The sequence below is a fragment of the Nicotiana tomentosiformis genome, chromosome 11 (assembly GCF_000390325.3).
Source record: "Nicotiana tomentosiformis chromosome 11, ASM39032v3, whole genome shotgun sequence".
In the NCBI taxonomy this organism is placed as follows: Eukaryota; Viridiplantae; Streptophyta; class Magnoliopsida; order Solanales; family Solanaceae; genus Nicotiana; species Nicotiana tomentosiformis.
In genome coordinates, this window is record NC_090822.1 from 59,570,503 (window position 1) to 59,589,103 (window position 18,601).

General features: G+C 39.4%; 1 protein-coding gene and 2 long non-coding RNA genes across 3 annotated transcripts; 2 read left to right on the top strand and 1 right to left on the bottom strand.

Annotated features, from left to right (window-relative positions):
* Window positions 1–867: 867 nt before the first annotated feature.
* LOC108947780 (uncharacterized) lies at window positions 868–2,697 on the bottom strand. Its single transcript, XR_001972330.3, has 3 exons — window positions 2,511–2,697; window positions 1,801–1,853; window positions 868–1,179 (listed from the first exon to the last, which is right to left on the bottom strand). It is a non-coding gene; the product is annotated as an uncharacterized lncRNA (long non-coding RNA).
* Window positions 2,698–5,508: 2,811 nt separating this feature from the next.
* Window positions 5,509–7,223, top strand: LOC117280393 (uncharacterized). The gene is made up of 2 exons (XR_011412353.1): window positions 5,509–5,693; window positions 6,343–7,223. It is a non-coding gene; the product is annotated as an uncharacterized lncRNA (long non-coding RNA).
* Window positions 7,224–11,579: 4,356 nt separating this feature from the next.
* LOC138901524 (uncharacterized) lies at window positions 11,580–12,230 on the top strand. Its single transcript, XM_070189297.1, has one exon. It carries the CDS (start codon window positions 11,580–11,582, stop codon window positions 12,228–12,230), a length of 651 nt encoding a protein of 216 aa, XP_070045398.1.
* Window positions 12,231–18,601: the final 6,371 nt, after the last annotated feature.

The window sequence follows — 18,601 nt, forward strand, 5'->3', positions numbered from 1 at the left end:
AGAAATAATAGACACCGGCACACCGTGAAGATGAACAATATCATGGATATAGATCTGAGTCAGCTACTCTGAAGAATAAGTAGTCACAACCGGAATGAAATGTGCATACTTGGCCAGTCTATACACAATAACCCACACTGCGTCGAATTTCTTCAGAGTCTGTGGGAGCCCAACAACGAAATCCATGGTAATACGCTCCAACATCCACTCGAGAATCTTAAGTCTCTAAAGCAAACTGCTCGGACTCTAGTGCTCGTACTTCACTTACTGACAGTTCAAACACTGAGCCAAACCTTCTGATTCTCTCGTTGCTTTAAACCATATGGGTGGATAGATATTCATGCCTTAGGGCTCCTTATCAAGAAGTTAATACGTCTTAGTACACACATGATCTACTAAAGACTTCACATCTAATCATCATAAGCTTGATGCAAAATCGAGTTCCTCTAACTAACTCTTCCACAGCCACAATCAGTCTCTTACCACCTGTCTTTCTAGATGTAGGTATCGTTCTATTACAAATAAAATAGAATTTAGGAGTTTGAATTCTTACAATTGAGCTCTACCACACGATCTAGAGTAAGAAGAAAGAGTGACAATCCTAAATGCCCTGTAGCCTCCTGCTTATAAGTGTGGTGCACAACACACCCATAAACAAGACTCTTCTAGACACGGCATGTAGACTCCCTAGGACAGAACTGCTCTGATACCACTTTTATCACGACCCAAATCGGAGGGCCGCGACGGGCACCCGATGCCTTACTCAACCGAGTACCAATGTAACATATCTTTATTATCACACAATTAAAGGTAAATGGGCCAAAAGGGCCATCATGAGATAACTGGAATAAAACATAAGTGAATACTAGGCATAGGATGACCCAACATGATATAGAAACTTATACACGTGACATGCGAGCCTATAAGGCCGACATGATCATTTGTACACTCAAAGCATAGGCCGATAAAGCCATATAAGTATCCATATACATGACATCTATCTACAAGCCTATAAGATTACATAAAATCATAAAGGTCGGGACAGGGCCCCGCCATACCAATCAATACATGTCCAAATCATACTGACCAAATGGGCAACTCCGGAGCAAGTGGAGTGCACCAACATCTTCCGCTGAGCTGATAACCTACTACGAGTGCTGCCAACCTATCTATCGGGACCTGCGAACATGAAATACAGCATCCCCAAGCAAAAGGGATGTAAGTACAAATAAAGTACCAAATATGTAAGGCATGAAAGAAATATGGTGTAAAGAACCCAATATGTAAGTCTGAATATCTCTGTGATCCGTGAAACATTTATAATGTCATGCATATGCGTGTAAATGTCATACCATGCATAGGTATATGAGTACATAATATCATCAAGCCTCTGAGGGCATCCCATCATATCATTTCGGCCTTTGTGGCCAAAATCATCAACGTATACCAGTTGATCAGGTGGTGGTGCGTATATAACGACGTAACCTTTCTCCATATCCCATATACATATAATATACACGTATATAACGCCATCTGGTTATGGGTAAATGTACATGTATAAATGAATGCAATGTATAATGAAGTATGTCAGTAAGATATCTTGAATAAACTTTATCAACTTACGTATTTTTCTGAGATCCGTGAACAGATGATATAAGAATAGAACACATGGGGAATCAAGAACATAGGCACTCCTAGTACTTCTATGAATAGAGCCATTTATGAAAGTTGTGTGTTTGCTCATTTCGTTTGTATCTTATGGATCACGCCAAAAGTAAATAAGGGATAGCCTTAACATACCTTTGTCATTTACCTAAACACACGACGCCGGTTCAGCCCGTTAGTGCTTCAATCTACAACAAATAATAAGGGACCATTGTTAAGCTTACGAAAGCTAGAACTCAACACAAATGAGCGACTAGCTCATCTACTAAATTTTGGACAGCACCTCCCCTTATTCTTTTCACTTTCCCCAAATTCTACAAACAAGACCATCATGTCCAAAATATCAACAAACATAATACATCAATATCCAACTTTATATCCATTGTAATACATCACCAAAATAGTCCACACAATCTCATAAAACAACCAAGTGCTACTTTGCGCTTTTCCATCCCTATAACTTAGCTAGAACTTGAATACACTTCAATAATGACAACCACAATATACTTAGGTTATACATACTGATTTGTAAGCCACAATACCACATAAAAACAAACTCCCGACAGTCCACAAATTACAACAACTGAAAATTAATTTTCAGATTATTACTTCATCAATTCTTACTCCCACAACTTAGTTAAGGTACTAATAAGATTAAACACAATATGTCCAAGATAATACTCTTACGTGACAGCCATATAATAATATGAAACTACTCCAAAAAGTCCATAACACCACAATAACTTCAACTCAATTCCCAGCCCCTACTTCACAAGTCTTTCACCAAACATCGTAGCCAGAACTTAGATAAACTCAAATATATGAAGGAGGGAGGATTTTCTTACCTATATCAGATCATATAGGGATGAAACAATGGTAGTATATTGCCCTTGATGGCCATTAACTTGCTTCACATTGGATCCTTCAAGATTGGAGATTACCCTTTAACTTGAATTGAAAGAAGAAAAAGATTATCAACAACTTCTTGAGAGATTGGAGTAGGTCAATTTGGGAGAGAATTTCGTGGCTCTCTTTATGTTTCTACTACTTGGATATTATGAGGATACATGACTTGATTCAGCCCCTAAAAGGGACCTCTTGGATAACCTACACATGTCCATTTAGGTGGACTAATTTGGGCCTTCCCTTTTAGCAAGTATGTGACACACCTATTTGTCACCTTCTTGGTTAATTAATAGGTGTCACATACCTACCTTATTCACTTAGACACGTATCTTACCCTCACTTAATAGTCACGACATGTGTTAAGTAGCTCAAGCTAGTAGGACGAAAAGTAAGTTGGTGAAGCACGCACGTCGGGTAAGCAAGCAGCTCATTGTTATTTGTCCAAAATCCCATTTCTCACGTTTAAATGCATTAATCCTCAACCTAGTCGTTTGTATGTTTAACGAAAATACGGGATGTAATGTCATTAGATCACTTTATATACTTTCAAAGAGAATCTCATTTCCGGGCTTACATCAATTGACTTACGATGTACTTTTACGTACGAAAACATGGGATGTAACACTATTAGCAGAGAAATGAAGAAGGATATAGTGGAGGATACAAGTTTCAACAAGTAAAAGAAGCAAGGTGAAGAAGGGTACGAGGTGCCCAATTAGTGAAGATTATCAGTATTTACAATCCAGGCAGAGAAATATAAGCATTTTGAGTTACCTTCAATTGTAATAGAGGTATGTACAATTGGCACACCCATCTCAATTATGCTCCATGGGAGCCAACATATATAGTTTAAGAGAGGGACAGGATCCAGGTGGGGTTAGAGTAACCCAAAATAGTGGATGGATTAACGCGTTATCTGACATTTTCGAAGGATTTTATAATAGTCGGCACCGTGAGAATTTTAGAGATAGCGTTCCGGCAATAATAAAATGGATAATAAAAGAATAACCTTTAAAGTTCATTCAAGAAGACGCTTCCCTAAAGCAAACACTGTGACCAGAGTTAAGCTTAAGGGACTAAGTGTGCCACTTACACTAGGTGTCACCCTCATGAGTAAGAAATTTCGTTATCCTTGATATAGAAGGATTACCACAAGGCAAGTAAGAGTCAGTGAATATGTGAAAAGATACCAAATATGAAGAGAGGGGGAAAGATGGTGTGATATGGTATTAAGTAGGAGTTATATGGTTCGGGGAACTATGGAATAGTAAAGGAAGAATGCGATAAAATTGAGAAAGGGATGAGATTGCATTTATTCAAATCCCACAGATATGTTACGACTCCAGAACATTATGCAAGCACGACAGCATGGAGGGTGAATAAAGGTTTCCGACCAGGATGTTATTGATAAATATGTACGAATGAATACTTGATACATAAGGAGCCAATGCGAGAGGTAAGTTAAGACAAAGAACATATCCTAAGAGAGCTGATGGTTTCCGTAAGTTATAAAAAGCTCAGTATAGAATGAGTGAACTCAGAGGAGTCCAAGACTAGGAACATTTAGAAGAGATGGAATGCTGCCCTGGTAGTACAATAAGGGTGTAATTGTGAAAGAAAAGAGGATGGCATTTATATATTTGATCGAGCAATGATCTAAAGAAAAGGGATTTCATGAATTGCACGTGATTAAAATACCCCAATAAGATGAATCACATTTGGATGCTATGAAATACAATTATTGAAGTTGACCAGGCAAATCACTTCAAATGTTCCTCAACGTGACTTGAGCCCTAGTGACAATGTATTACGTAAGAGGTTTCAAGTTATATATGGTAGATTGTAGATTAACATTGAGGTGAATAAAAAATGGATGGATAAAGGTTACAAAGTATGAGATAAGATTAGGCAGTCATTCTTAAGATGAATAGTAATGAGGAAGCATTAAAAGATTTAGATTTATATATATAAGACAAGCAATGAGAGTAACCTGGAGTTTGGTAGCATACCTCAGTAACAATAAACCGAAGTAAGAGTTATGGTATAGTATGACCTACTTAGATGTAGTAAAGCCATAGATGCCCAGAGGGACAGCTTGTCATAATTCTGTATATGTTCACAAAGTGAGGCCTAGAGATTGACTAAAAGATAGATGAAAAATAAGAGAAGAGTTGCATAAGTGGCACATACAAGGACAGAGTTGTACAGACTACATGATACAAGGTAGCAATAGTTACGAGATTGGAAGAATTCCGACCACAAGTTGTGGGGTGAGAAAGAGGCCTAAAGGGGGGAATGCCCTGACCTTTGGATTTATTCACAGAACAGTTGCCTAGATGGCAAAGAGAGTATTAAAGTATTTGCAAGAGCTATAGGTTATGAGAATGATAAGTGCATCAGTCAACATTCGAGGACGAATGTTTCAAAGGGGGGAATGATGTCACACCCCATGTTTTCGTACGTGAAAGTACGCCGTAAGTCAATTGATGTAAGCTCGGAAATAAGATTCTCTTTGAAAGTATATAAAGTGATCTAATGACATTACATCCCGTATTTCCGTTCAACATACAAACGACTAGGTTGAGGACGAATGCACTTAAACGTGAGAAAGGAGATTTTTGACAAATAAAAATGAGCTGCTTGCTTACCCGACGTGCCTGCTTCACTAACTTACTTTCTGTCCTACTAGCTTGAGCTACTTAACACATGTCGTGACTATTAAGTGAGGGTAAGATACGTGTCTAAGTGAATAAGGGCAGCATGTGAGACCTATTAATTAACCAAGCAGGTGATAAGAAGGTGTGTCACCTACTTGCTAAAAGGGAAGGCCCAAATTAGTCCACCTAAATGGACATGTGTAGGTTATCCAAGAGGGCCCTTTTAGGAGCTGAATCAAGTCATGTATCCTCGTAATATCCAAGTAGTAGAAACATAAAGAGAACCACAAAATTCTCTCCCAAATTGACCTACTCCAATCTCTCAAGAAGTTGTTGATAATCTTCTTCTTCTTTTAATTCAAGTTAAAGGGTAATCTCCAATCTTGAAGGATCCAATGTCAAGAAAGTTAATGGCATCAAGGGCAATATACTACCATTGTTTCATCCCTATAAGATCTGATATAGGTAAGAAAATCCTCCCTCCTTTATATATTTGAGTTTATCTAAGTTCTAGCTAGGATGTTTGGTGAAAGACTTGTGAAGTAGGGGTTGGGAATTGAGTTGATGTTATTGTGGTGTTATATGGAGTAGTTTCATATTATTATATGGATTTCACATAACAGTATTATCATGGACATTTTTTGTTTAATCTTATTGGTGCCTTAACTAAGTTGTGGGAGTAAGAATTGATGAAGTAATAATCTGAAAATTAGTTTTCAGTTGTTGTAATTTGTGGACTATTGGGAGTTCATTTTTATGTGGTGTTGTGGCTTAAAAATCAGTATGTATAGCCTGTGTATATTGTGGTTGTAATTATTGAAGTGTATTAAAGTTCTAGCTAAGTTATAGGGATGGAAAAGCGCAAAGTAGCACTTGGTTGTTGTATGAGATTGTGTGGACTGTTTTGGTGATGTATTGTGATGGATATATGGTTGGATATTGATGTAATACGTTTGTTGATATTTTGGACATGATGGTCTTGTTTGTGGATTTGAGGAAAGTGAAAAGAATAAGGGGAGGTTCTGTCCAAAATTTAGTAGATGAGCTAGTCTCTCATTTGTGTTGAGTTCTAGCTTTCGTAAGCTTAACAGTGGTCCCTTATTGTTTGTTGTAGATTGAAGTACTAACGGGCTGAACCAAAGTCGTGTGTTTAGGTAAATGACAAAGGTATTTTAAGGCTATCCCTTCTTTACTTTTGGCATGATCCATATGATACAAACGAAACGAGCAAACGCACAACTTTCATAAATGGCTTTATTCATAGAAATACTAGGAGTGCCTATGTTATTGATTCCCCATGTGTTCTATTACTATATCATCTATTCATGGGTCTTAGAAAAATACGTAAGTTGATAAAGTTTATCCGAAAGATCTTACTGACTTACTTCATTATACATTACATTCATTTATACATGTACATTGACCCATGATCAGATGGCATTATATACGTGTATATTATATGTATATGGGATATGGAGAAAGGTTACGACGTTATATACGCACCACCACCTGATCAGTTGGTATACGTTGATGATTTTGCCCATAGAGGCCGAGATGATATAATGAGATTTTCTCAGAGGCTTGATGATGTTATGTACTCATATACCTATGCATGGTATGACATTTACACGCATATGCATGACATTATAAATGTTTCATGATTCACAGAGATATTCAGACCTACATGTTGAGTTCTTTACACCATGTTTCTTTCATGCCTTACATACTCGGTACTTTATTTGTACTAACGTTCCTTTTGTCCGGGGACGCTGCGTTTCATGCCCGCATGTCCTGATAGATAGGTTGACAACAATCCTAACAGGTTATCATCTCAGCGGAAGATGCTGGTGCACTCGACTTGCTCCGGAGTTGCCCATTTGGTTATTATGATTTGGACATGTATTGATTGGTATGACGGGGCCTTGTCCCGTCCTTTATGATGTTTATGTACTCTTAGAGGCTTGTATACAGATGTCATGAATATGGATACTTATATGGCTTTATCGTCCTATGTTTTGAGTTTTTAAATGATCATGTCGGCCTTATAGACCCGTATGTCACATGTATAAGTTTCTATATCATGTTGGGTCATCCTATGCCTAGTATTCCCTTATATTTTTTTCCAGTTATCTCATGATGTCCCTTCTGGCCCATTTACCTATAATGGTGTGATAAGAAATATATGTTACGTTGGTACTCGGTTGAGTAAGGCACCGGGTGCTCGTCACGGCCCTCCGATTTGGGTCGTGACAAATAGATTTGCCTCAAATCTTGATACATCTTGGCGGCAACCGAATGAATGGAATACCGCGAACTGTGGGCCTCCTCAAGAATTAACTCACGCAATCTATCCACGTTAGGCACACAAATCTGACCCTGCATCCGCAACACCGCATCATATCTAATAGAAACCTCCTTGGCATCACAGTGTCGCACCGTGTCCGTATGGATAAGTAAATGGGGGTTGTCATACTGATGCGCTCTGATGTACTCATACAAAGAAGATCGAAAAACCACGCAAGCAAGAACCCAGCAAGGCTCCGAAACATCTAACCTCACGAACTGATTGGCAAAAGCCTAAACATCCAATGCTAGCAGTCTCTCACCAACTAGAATATATGCAAGGCTACCATACTCTCAGCCTTTCTGCTCAAGGCATCAACCACCATATTGGCCTTTCCGGGATGGTATAAAATGGTGATATCATAGTCTTTTAACAGCTCCAACCACCTCCGCTGCCTCAAGTTAAGATCCTTTTTCTTAAACAAGTGCTGTAGACTCTGATAATCTGTGAATACCTCACACAACATGTCGTAGAGATAGTGCCTCCAAATCTTCAATGCGAGAACAATGGATGCCAACTCTAAATCATGAACGGGGTAGTTCTTCTCATGAGGCTTCAGATAATGTGAAGCATAAAAAATCACCCTACCCTCTTGCATCAAGACACACCCGATGCCAATCCACGAAGCATCACAATAAACTATATATAAACCCGATGCTGACGATAAAACTAGAACTGGAGTTGTGGTCAAAGTAGTCTTGAGCTTCTGAAAGCTCTCCTCATACTCATCAGATCACCTGAATGGGACACCCTTCTGGGTCAATCTCGTCAAAGGTGCAGCAATGGACGAGAAACCCTCCACAAAGCGGAGATAATACCCTGCCAAACCAAGAAAACTCCGAATCTCAGTAGCTGAAGATGGTCTAGGCCAACACTAAACTGCCTCAATCATTTTTAGATCTATGTTAATCCCCTCACTAGACATCACATGTCCCAAGAACGCCACCGAATCAAGCCAAAACTCACACTTGGAGAATTTAGAATAAAGCTTCTTCTCCCTCAAGGTATGGAGTACAATCTTGGCTACGTAAGTACACCAATTGTTACAACCCATATTCACATACGTTAGATCATGCCAAAAGTTAGTTGACGTAAATCCTAGAAAAGATTATCTTTGAGATGATAATAAGTTCATCCTAATGGTCTGAAATGATACAAGGGTGTATAAGAGTGGTTAACAAGTATTAGAGGTTAAACGAATCAAGGATGTTGTAACCCGTATTTTCGGGTAAAACTAGAGGTGCTTAATATTATCAGGAGGTAGTGTTTTAAGATATTTGAATCATATAATATCCGTATCATAAGTCTTGAAGTCAAACGAGTTATGAAACAAAAGTCGACAAAAGTTATCGCAACTTACATTCATAATTTTACTTAAACTTTAGGTCACATGTTACTAAGATTTTCTCCCAATTTACCCAGAATTACGGGGTGATATACCAACCAACTTGAAGATCTACGTGTCTAGTTTCCAATACATTAAACCGTTTGTCGATACGAAGTCATAGTTTAGAGATATTCACATTTTCGAGAGACTGCGCCAAGCAGCTCTCTATGGGACCCACATAGATGGTTGAGATATATTGATATATATGAGATGCCTTAACCCCGTTTTAACTCATTATTTTCACCCTCTTCAGATCCTAGACACCTAAAAACTCTCTCAAGGTTCTCCCATGATCCAAGACCCAAACAAAGGGCAAACAACACAAATCAAGGGTCAGGAATCCCGTGGCGCTAGTAAGTTTCTTGTTCTTCTTGTTGTTGCTGATTTTTATGTGGTTCCAGCTTGCGTGGGAGGTTGTTTTAAGTGGTTTAAATTCTGTAAAATACTCTCTCACGTTTTTAATATCAACCTTAGGTGATTTCAAGGCTTCCAAAATGATTATAGTGCTGAAAAGCCCGAATTGATTGCTAGTTTCGCTTCCTTATTCTTGTGGCAGCATTGGAAGGATATTTCGTGGTGAATTAAGGTCAAATTGGAGTTGTTCTAAAGGTAAGTAACCTCTTACTCTACATGTATTTAAGATTATCCAAGTTGCGTCTAAGTCGTTGAAGCTAGAACTTGTGAGTTATCTATCGAAAGGCTTGTTAGTAATGTTGTTGGTTGGTGGACTATTTTGGGAGGCTTAATATGATTATTAATGATGTTGTTTGGTCTGTTTGGTGATTATTTTAACTTTTGATAAGTCATATAAATAGGGGAGGTGCTGCTCTTTTCATCGTAAAATAGGTTGCAGTCGATATATAATAGTTACGACACTTAAAACGATAACGATAGTGTCATTTATCTTGTTGCAGACTAAGGAGTCGTGAAATTTGCATAGCTGGAGGTTGGGAAGTATATACAAGGTATGTGAGGCTATCCCTTTCCTTATTTTGCACGACTCCGATTGTACATAATGTAATGAACGAGCTTCCAAAGATACTCAACTCTTAGAAGCTAGCAGTACTTACAATGTTTCCCTTCTTATGGAATGATTGATGTTAATGTTGCTTCTCTTATTCTTATATTATCAATGTTGTTGGTACTTCCTGATTCTTATAAGATTCATGATGAAGAGTTAGTCCTAATAATGTGTACGGAGGCTACCGACCTTATGTCACTCCGAAAGGTTAAGAGTGTGATTCCAATGAGTCCAGCATGCATTATATATATGTACCTATATTATTCTACCGAGCCGCGCTATAGTCGGCCGGGTACAACACCTATTGTGAAACCACTGATCAGTTGGATTTTACCGAGCTCCACGTGGCCGAGTATGATTCTGCCGAGCCTTATGATGGCTGGGCACGTTTTTACCGAGCCCATTACGGCCGAGTACGATATGATGATGATGATGCCCACAGAGGCGTATGTTTTTAAAAGTATATATATATATATATATATATATATATATATATATATATATATATATATATATATGTATCATGCATTTCATGTCAGTCGCCCGCATAGGCGCTCAGATATTAGGAGTTGTATATTCTTTATCCCTGCTTACATTACTGTTCTTATTTATTCCTTCCTGTCTTACATACTAAGTACTTTATTTGTACTGACGTCCCTTTTATTTGTGGACACTGCATATCGTGTTGCAGGTCCTGATAGATAGGTAGACATAGCTCCCCCACCACAGTAGGCTTCCCTGTTCAGCGGTTATTGGCAAGATCCCTTCTCTGGACTTACCGTGATCTTGGTATGCATTTTTGTTATAGATATTATGGGTATGTCGGGGCCCTGTTCCGGCAATGTTGCAGCACTTATGTTCGTTTAGAGGCTCATAGAAAGGTGTCGACTCATGTGTAGTTTGGATTACCTTATTGACTGATTTTTGTTGTATAGTCTCTCATGGCATATTGTCAGCTCATACCTTATATATAGCTTCATGACAACTTTGTCGGCCCATATTATGTATGTTCATGCTATTATCTATTATTTTTGGTTGTTCATGATTCATGTCTACTATTTATGTTGATCTTGTCGGCCATTATAGATAATAAGAAAGGTAAGATAAAATGTACGTTGGTTAAAATGTTCGTTGGTGCTCGGCCGGTATGGTCCGGGTACCAATCATGGCCCTCCAGTTTGGGTTGTGACAAACTTGGTATCAAAGCCAGGTTTGTCCTAGGGGTTGTCTATGAGCCGTGTCTAGTAGAGTCTTGATTATGGATGTGTAGCCACATTTATAATCAGGAGGCTACATGACATCTAGGGTTGTTACCTTCTTCCTGAATCTAGATCGTGCGTAGAGTTGAGTCGTAAGTGTTCATCTCTAATATTCACCTTGTTTGCTTTCTGTGATGCCTTCGACTAGGAAGCAAGTGATTAGTAGACGACTTGAAACAGCTGCGGGAGAGGGTACCAGTCAGGTGCCTCCAGCCAGGGCAGACCAAAGTGAGGCTCAAAGCGAGATGCCATCTCATACCTCATCTACTCCGTATCCCTAGAGGATATTAGAAGGGACCTAGCACCTCTAGTTCCTCCGTCCTGAACTACAAACCACGATATGCACAGTGCGGTGCAGTTGTTGACTAGATTGGCAACTGCTCAGGCTCAGAGGCAGAATATCGGTGCTGCTGATAAATCGATTAGTGCGAGAGTTCATGATTTTATTAATCTTGACTCTCCAGTGTTTACCGGATCAGACCCCAAGGAGGACCCGCAGACTTTTATTGATCAAGTTCATCGTACACTGCGGGTTATGCATGCTAGTGATACTGAGGCAGTAGAGTTGGCTTCTTATCGGTTACAATATTTAGCAGTTTTCTGGTATGATAGTTGGGAGAGATCCAGGGGTCCGAATGCTCCTCCAGCTATGTGGAAGGAATTTTCTGAGGCCTTTCTTCGTCACTACTTGCCAGTTGAGATACGACGAGCTAGAGCTGATAAGTTATTGAACCTTCGACAAGGTAATATAAGTGTGCGAGAGTATAGTATGCAGTTTGATTCTTTGGCAAGGTATGCTCCCCATATGGTGGCCGCGATGAGCGATAGGGTGCACCTGTTCATGAACGGGTTGGAACCACATCTGATAAATGAGTGCACGACAGCCTCCTTGGTGAAGGGCATGCATATTTCTCGTATTCAGGATTATGCCCAGACACTAGAGGACTCTAAGCGCCAGCAAAGGGCAGATAGGGAGCATGATATGGGCTAGCATAAGAGGGCGAGATTTGCATGGTATTTTGATGACTTCATAGGTAGTATCAGGCCCCAGTCTTCGAGGAGTTCGGCGCCACCTATAGCTAGTGCTCCTCCATAGTTTCAGAGGCCTCGGTATGATCGATCTATCTATTCTGTTCCAAGTCAGAGTTCGCGGGCATCAGGTTCACAATATCATAGGGATACTAGTTAGAAGAGACCCCCAACACCCCGTTGTGATCAGTGCGGCAAGGCCCACTTTGGACTGTGCCATCGAGGTTCCGATGCGTGCTATTCTTACGGATATCCTGGCCATATGATGCAGGATTGTCCTAGCAGAGGAAGTGGTTGTATGGCTCAGCCGACTGGATCTGTGTCTCGTTCATCCTCATCAGTTCGACCTCCAGCACGGGGTTTTCAATAGTCGATAGGTCGTGGTAGAGGTAGAGGTGGAGTGTCGAGTTTGAGCGGTACTCAAAATCGAACCTATGCTCTAGTAGGTTGACAGGATCTCGAGTCGTCTCTTGATGTTGTTACAGGTATATTATCTGTGTTTTCTTATGATATATATGCGCTGATTGATCCGGGATCTACATTATCATATGTTACACACCCTTTGTGGCTAATAAGTTTGGCATTGAACCGGAATCGATAAGTAAACCACTTGCGGTATCCACTCAGATAGGAGATTCTGTGATTGTTAGAAGGGTATATAGAGGTTGCACAGTGATGATTTGTAGTCGTCAAACCTCGGTGAATTTATTTGAGTTAGAAATTGTTGATTTCGATGTGATAATGGGAATGGACTGGTTGGCCTCATGCTATGAAAACTTTAATTATTGTACGAAGATGGTTAGGTTTCAGTTTCCTGGTGAACCTGTCATTGAATGGAAAGGGAACATTGCTATGCCGAAAGGTAGGTTTATTTCCTATCTTAAGGCAAGGAAGATGATCTCAAAAGGTTACATTTGTCATCTCGTTCGCGTTAGGGATGCGGAGGTGAAGCTGCCTACTCTACAATCAATCCATGTGGTCAATGAATTTCCAGATATTTTCCAAGATGAACTCCCAGGCCTTCCTCCTGAAAGGGAGATTGAGTTCAGCATTGATGTGTTGCTTGACACTCAACCGATCTCTATCCCTCCATATAGGATGGCCCCGACAGAGTTGCGAGAGTTGAAGGAGCAGTTGAAGGACTTGCTGGATATGGGCTTCATTAGGACTAGCACTTCACCTTGGGGTGCGCCAGTCTTGTTCGTGCGGAAGACAGACGGGTCATTAAGGATGTGTGTCGATTATCAGTAGTTGAATAAGGTTATTATAAAGTAAAAGTATCCACTTCCAAGGATTAACGACCTATTTGACCAACTCGTAGGTGCCTAGTATTTCTCCAAGATTGACTTACGTTCGTGGTATCATTAGGTGAGGGTTAAGGAGATGGATATTCCGAAGACGGCCTTCCGAACAAGATATGGGCACTTTGAGTTCTGGTGATGTCGTTCGGGCTAACAAATGCCCCCAATAGCTTTTATGGATCTCATGAATAGTGTATTCAGACCCTATCTTGACGTGTTCGTGATCGTATTCATTGATGACATTCTGGTGTATTCTCGCTCGGAGGCTAAATATGCAGGCCACTTGCGGATAGTATTATAGACCCTTCAGGATCATAAGTTATATGCTCCTTGGCCATGTGATATCTGTCGAGGGTATTAGTGTCGACACTTAGAAGATCGATGCAGTGAAGAATTTGACGAGACCTACAACACCGTTAGAAGTTCGCAGATTCTTGAGGCTAGCCGGATATTATAGGTTGTTTGTAGAAGGGTTTTCCTATATATCAGCACCATTGACTAAGTCAACACAGAAAGCTATCAAGTTCTAGTGGTATAACGCTTGTGAACGTAGTTTCCAGAAGCTAAAGAATCGATTGACATCCGAGCCAGTTCTCACTCTCCTAGAAGGAACAAAAGGTTATGTGGTATATTGTGATGCGTCAGGTATAGGTTTGGGGTGCATATTGATGCAACGTGGGAAGATGATTGCTTATGCATCGATACAATTGAAGAAACATGAAAAGAATTACCGACTCATGATTTTGGAATTGGCTGCAGTAATATATTCTTTGAATATATGGCGTCACTACTTATATGGTGTCCATATTGACATCTACACATATCAAAAGAGTTTACAATACATCTACATGCAGAAGGAGATGAATTTTAGGTAGCGTAGGTTGCTTGAATTGCTGAAAGACTACGATGTTGAGATATTGTACCATCTCGATAAAGCCAATGTTGTGGCAGACGCTCTCAACCGTAAGTCAATGGGAAGATTAGTACACATTGAGTTAGGTAGACAAGGGTTGACTAAAGAGCTTCATTAGCTGGCCAATATGAGAATCAGATTGTTAGACTTTGATGACAGAGGTGTTACTGTACAGAATACAGGAGAATCATCTTTGGTAGCCGAGGTAAAAGCACAACAGTATGAAGATCCTACCTTAGTACGGTTGAGAGAGGGAATTTAGCAGCATAAAATTACGGCATTCGAGATCGGAGGAGATGGGGCACTAAGATACCAGGGCCAATTATGTGTGCCTAATGTGGCAGGGTTGCGAGAGAAGATTATGATTGAGATTCATCAGTCCTGATATTACATCCATCCTGGCTCGACAAAGATGTATCATGACGTTAATGAGCTATATTGGTGGGGTAAAATAAAGAAGTCTATTGCAGAATTTGTAGCCAATGTCCTCATTGTCAACAAGTAAAGATTGAGCATCAGAAACCCGGTGGATTGATTTAGAATATAGAGATTCCGACCTGGAAGTGGGAGGTGATTAATATGGACTTCATTATTGGATTACCTCGCTTTTATCATAAGTTTGACTCCATCTGGGTGATAGTTGATCGACTTACAAAATCTACCCATTTTCTGCCAGTTAAGACAGCTTACACGGCTGAAGATTATGCGAAGTTGTATATCAAGGAGATTGTTAGGCTTCATGGTGTGACGATATCTATTATATCAGACCAAGGAGCTCAATTTACGGCTAACTTTTGGAGGTCTTTTCAGAAGGGTTTAGGCACACAAGTGAATATCAACACTGCATTCCATCTGGAAACTGACAAACATGCTGAACGTACCATTCAGACACTTGAAGATATGCTACGAGCATGTGTTCTAGATTTAAATGGGAATTGGGATGACCATATGCCACTCATAGAATTCGCCTACAATAATAGCTACCATTCCAATATTAAAATGGCCCTGTACGAGGCACTGTACGGGAGGATATGTATATCACCAGTTGGATGGTTCGAGGACCGTGAAATAGAATTATATGGGCCAGATTTGATTCACCAAGCAATTGAGAAGGAGAAAGTGATACAAGAACGACCGAGGACGGTGCACAGCAGGCAAAAGTCTTATTCCGATATCCGACGTCGTGATCTGGAGTTTGAGGTTAGTGATTGGGTTTCCCTGAGGATCTCACCAATGAAAGGTATTATGCATTTTGGGAAGAAGGGTAAGCTGAGTCCGCGGTATATCAGGTCGTACAAGATTCTTCGACGAATTGGACAGGTTGCGTATGAGTTAGAATTGCCATTCGAATTGGAATTTGTCCACTAGGTATTCCATGTATCTATGTTGAGGAAATGTATTGGAGACCCTTCTCGGGCCGTCCCTATCAAAGATGTACAAGTTACGGAGGATATATCATATGAAGAAGTTCCAGTGGCTATATTAGATCGATAAGTCCGCAAGTTGAGAACCAAGGATGTGGCTTCCGTCAAAGTACTGTGGAAGAACAAGAATACAGAAAAAATGACATGGGAAGCAGAAAACGGAGATGAAGTCTAAATACCCTTAGCTATTCCATATTGAAGATAATGAGGATACCGGGGGAACGCAGGACGCAATGGAAGCTGAAACGGCTCTACGAGGTAAGCAATAGCTTGAGAATACTCTTCCTTAATACAAAATGGTGATATGCAGATAATGTACATATCCATAATGCTTTGTATAGCCTTGTGAAGCCATAGGTTGGGTTTAACTGCTTGCAAGTTTGGCTACTATCCATTTTATAGGGGAAACTCGACCGAAAATTTCCGTCGGAATCCATGATGAGTTAAACTCCACATAAACCCTTACATTCGAGGACGAATGTTTCTAAGGGGTGGAGGGCGTTACAACCCATATTCACGTACGTTAGATCATGCCGTAAGTTAGTCAACATAAATTCGAGAAGAGATTATCTTTGAGATGATAAGAAGTTAATCCTATTGGTCTTAAATGATACAAGGGTGTATAAGAGTGGTTAACAAGTATTAGAAGTTAAACGAATCAAGGATGTTGTAACCCGTATTTTCGGGTAAAACTAGAGGTGCTTAATATGCTCAGGAGTTTGTCTTTTAATATATTTTAATCATATAATATCCGTATCATAAGTCTTGAAGTCAAATGAGTTATGAAACAAAAGTCGACAAAAGTTGTCGCAACTTACGTTCATAATTTTACTTAAACTTTAGGTCAAATGTTACTAAGTTTTTCTCAAATTTTACTCGGAATTATGGTGTGATCTACACACAAAATTGAATATCTATGAGTCTAATTTCCAACGCATTAAACCATTCATTGATAAAATGTCGGAGTAGAGAGATATTTGTATTTTTTCGAGACTGCGCCAAGTAGCACTCTATGGTACCCACATAGATAGTTGAGATATATTGATATATATGAGACATCTTAACCCCATTTTAACTCATTATTTTTCACTATCTTTAGACCCTAAACACCTAAAAACTCTCTCTCAAGGTTCTCCCATGATCCAAGACCCAAACAAAGGGCAAACAACACAAATAAAGTGTCGGGAATGCCGTGGCGCTAGTAAGTTTCTTGTTATTCTTGTTGTTGCTGATTTTTGTGTGGTTCCAGCTCACATGGGAGGTTTTTTAAGTGGTTTAAGTTCTGTAAAATACTCTCTCAAGTTTTTAATATCAACCCTAGGTGATTTCAAGTCTTCCAAAGTGATTCTAGTGCCGAAACACCCGAATTGATTGCTAGTTCCGCTTCCTTGTTCTTGTGGCAGCATTGGAAGGATATTTCGTGGTGAATTAAGGTCAAATTGGAGTTGGTCTATTTTTTTAAAGGTAAGGAACCTCTTACTCTACATGTATTTAAGATTATCCAAGTTGCGGCTAAGTCGTTGAAGCTAAAACTTGTGAGTTATCTATCGAAAGGCTTGTTAGTAATGTTGTTGGTTGGTAGACTATTTTGGGAGGCTTAATATGATTGATATTGATGTTGTTTGGGCTGTTTTGTGATTTTTTTAACTTGTGGGAAGTCATATAAATAGGGGAGGTGATGTCCGTTTCATCGTAAAATAGGTTGCGGTCGATATATAATAGTTACGATGCTTAAACAATAACGATAGTGTCATTTCTCTTGTTGTAGACTAAGGAGTCGTGACCTTTGCATAGCTTGAGGTTGGTAAGTATATACAAGGTATGTAAGGCTATCCCTTTCCTTCTTTTGCATGACTCCGATTGTACATAATGTAATGAACGAGCTTCCAAAGATACTCTACTCTTAGAAGCTAGCAGTACTTACAATGTTTCCCTTCTTATGGAACGATTGATGTTGATGTTTCTTCTCTTATTATTATGTTATCAATGTTGTTGGTACTTCCTGATTATTATAAGATCCATGATGAAGAGTTAGTCCTAATAATGTATACGGAGGTTACCGGCCTTACGTCACTCTGAAAGGTTTAGAATGTGATTCCAATGAGTCCAGTATGCATTATATATATGCTCCTATTTTACTATACCGAGCCGCGCTATAGTCAGCGGGTACGATACCTATTGTGCAGCCACTGATCAATTGGGTTTTACCGAGCTACACGAGGCTAGGTACGATTCTATCGAGCCTTATGATGGCCGGGTACGTTTTTACCGAGCCTATTATGGCCGGGTACGATATGATGATGATGATGCCCACAGAGGCGTATGTTTTTAAAAGTTATATATATATATATATATATATATATATATATATATATATATATATATATATATATATATATATATATATATATATATATATATATATATATATATATATATATATATATGTATATATCTATATATGTATATATCATCCATTTCATGTCAGTTGCCCTTAGAGGCGCTCAGATGTTAGAGGTTGTATATTCTCTATCCCTGTTTACATTACTGCTCTTATTTGTGCCTTCCTGCCTTACATACTCGGTACTTTATTCGTACTGATGTCCCTTTTATTTGTGGATGCTGTATGTTGTGCTGCAGTACCTGATAGATAGGTAGACGTAGTTCTCCCACCACAGTAGGCTACCCAGTTCAA

What these genes read in the sequence shown, in the direction of transcription:
- LOC138901524 (XM_070189297.1), top strand. Translation starts at nt 11,580, where the DNA reads ATGCACAGTGCGGTGCAGTTGTTGACTAGATTGGCAACTGCTCAGGCT.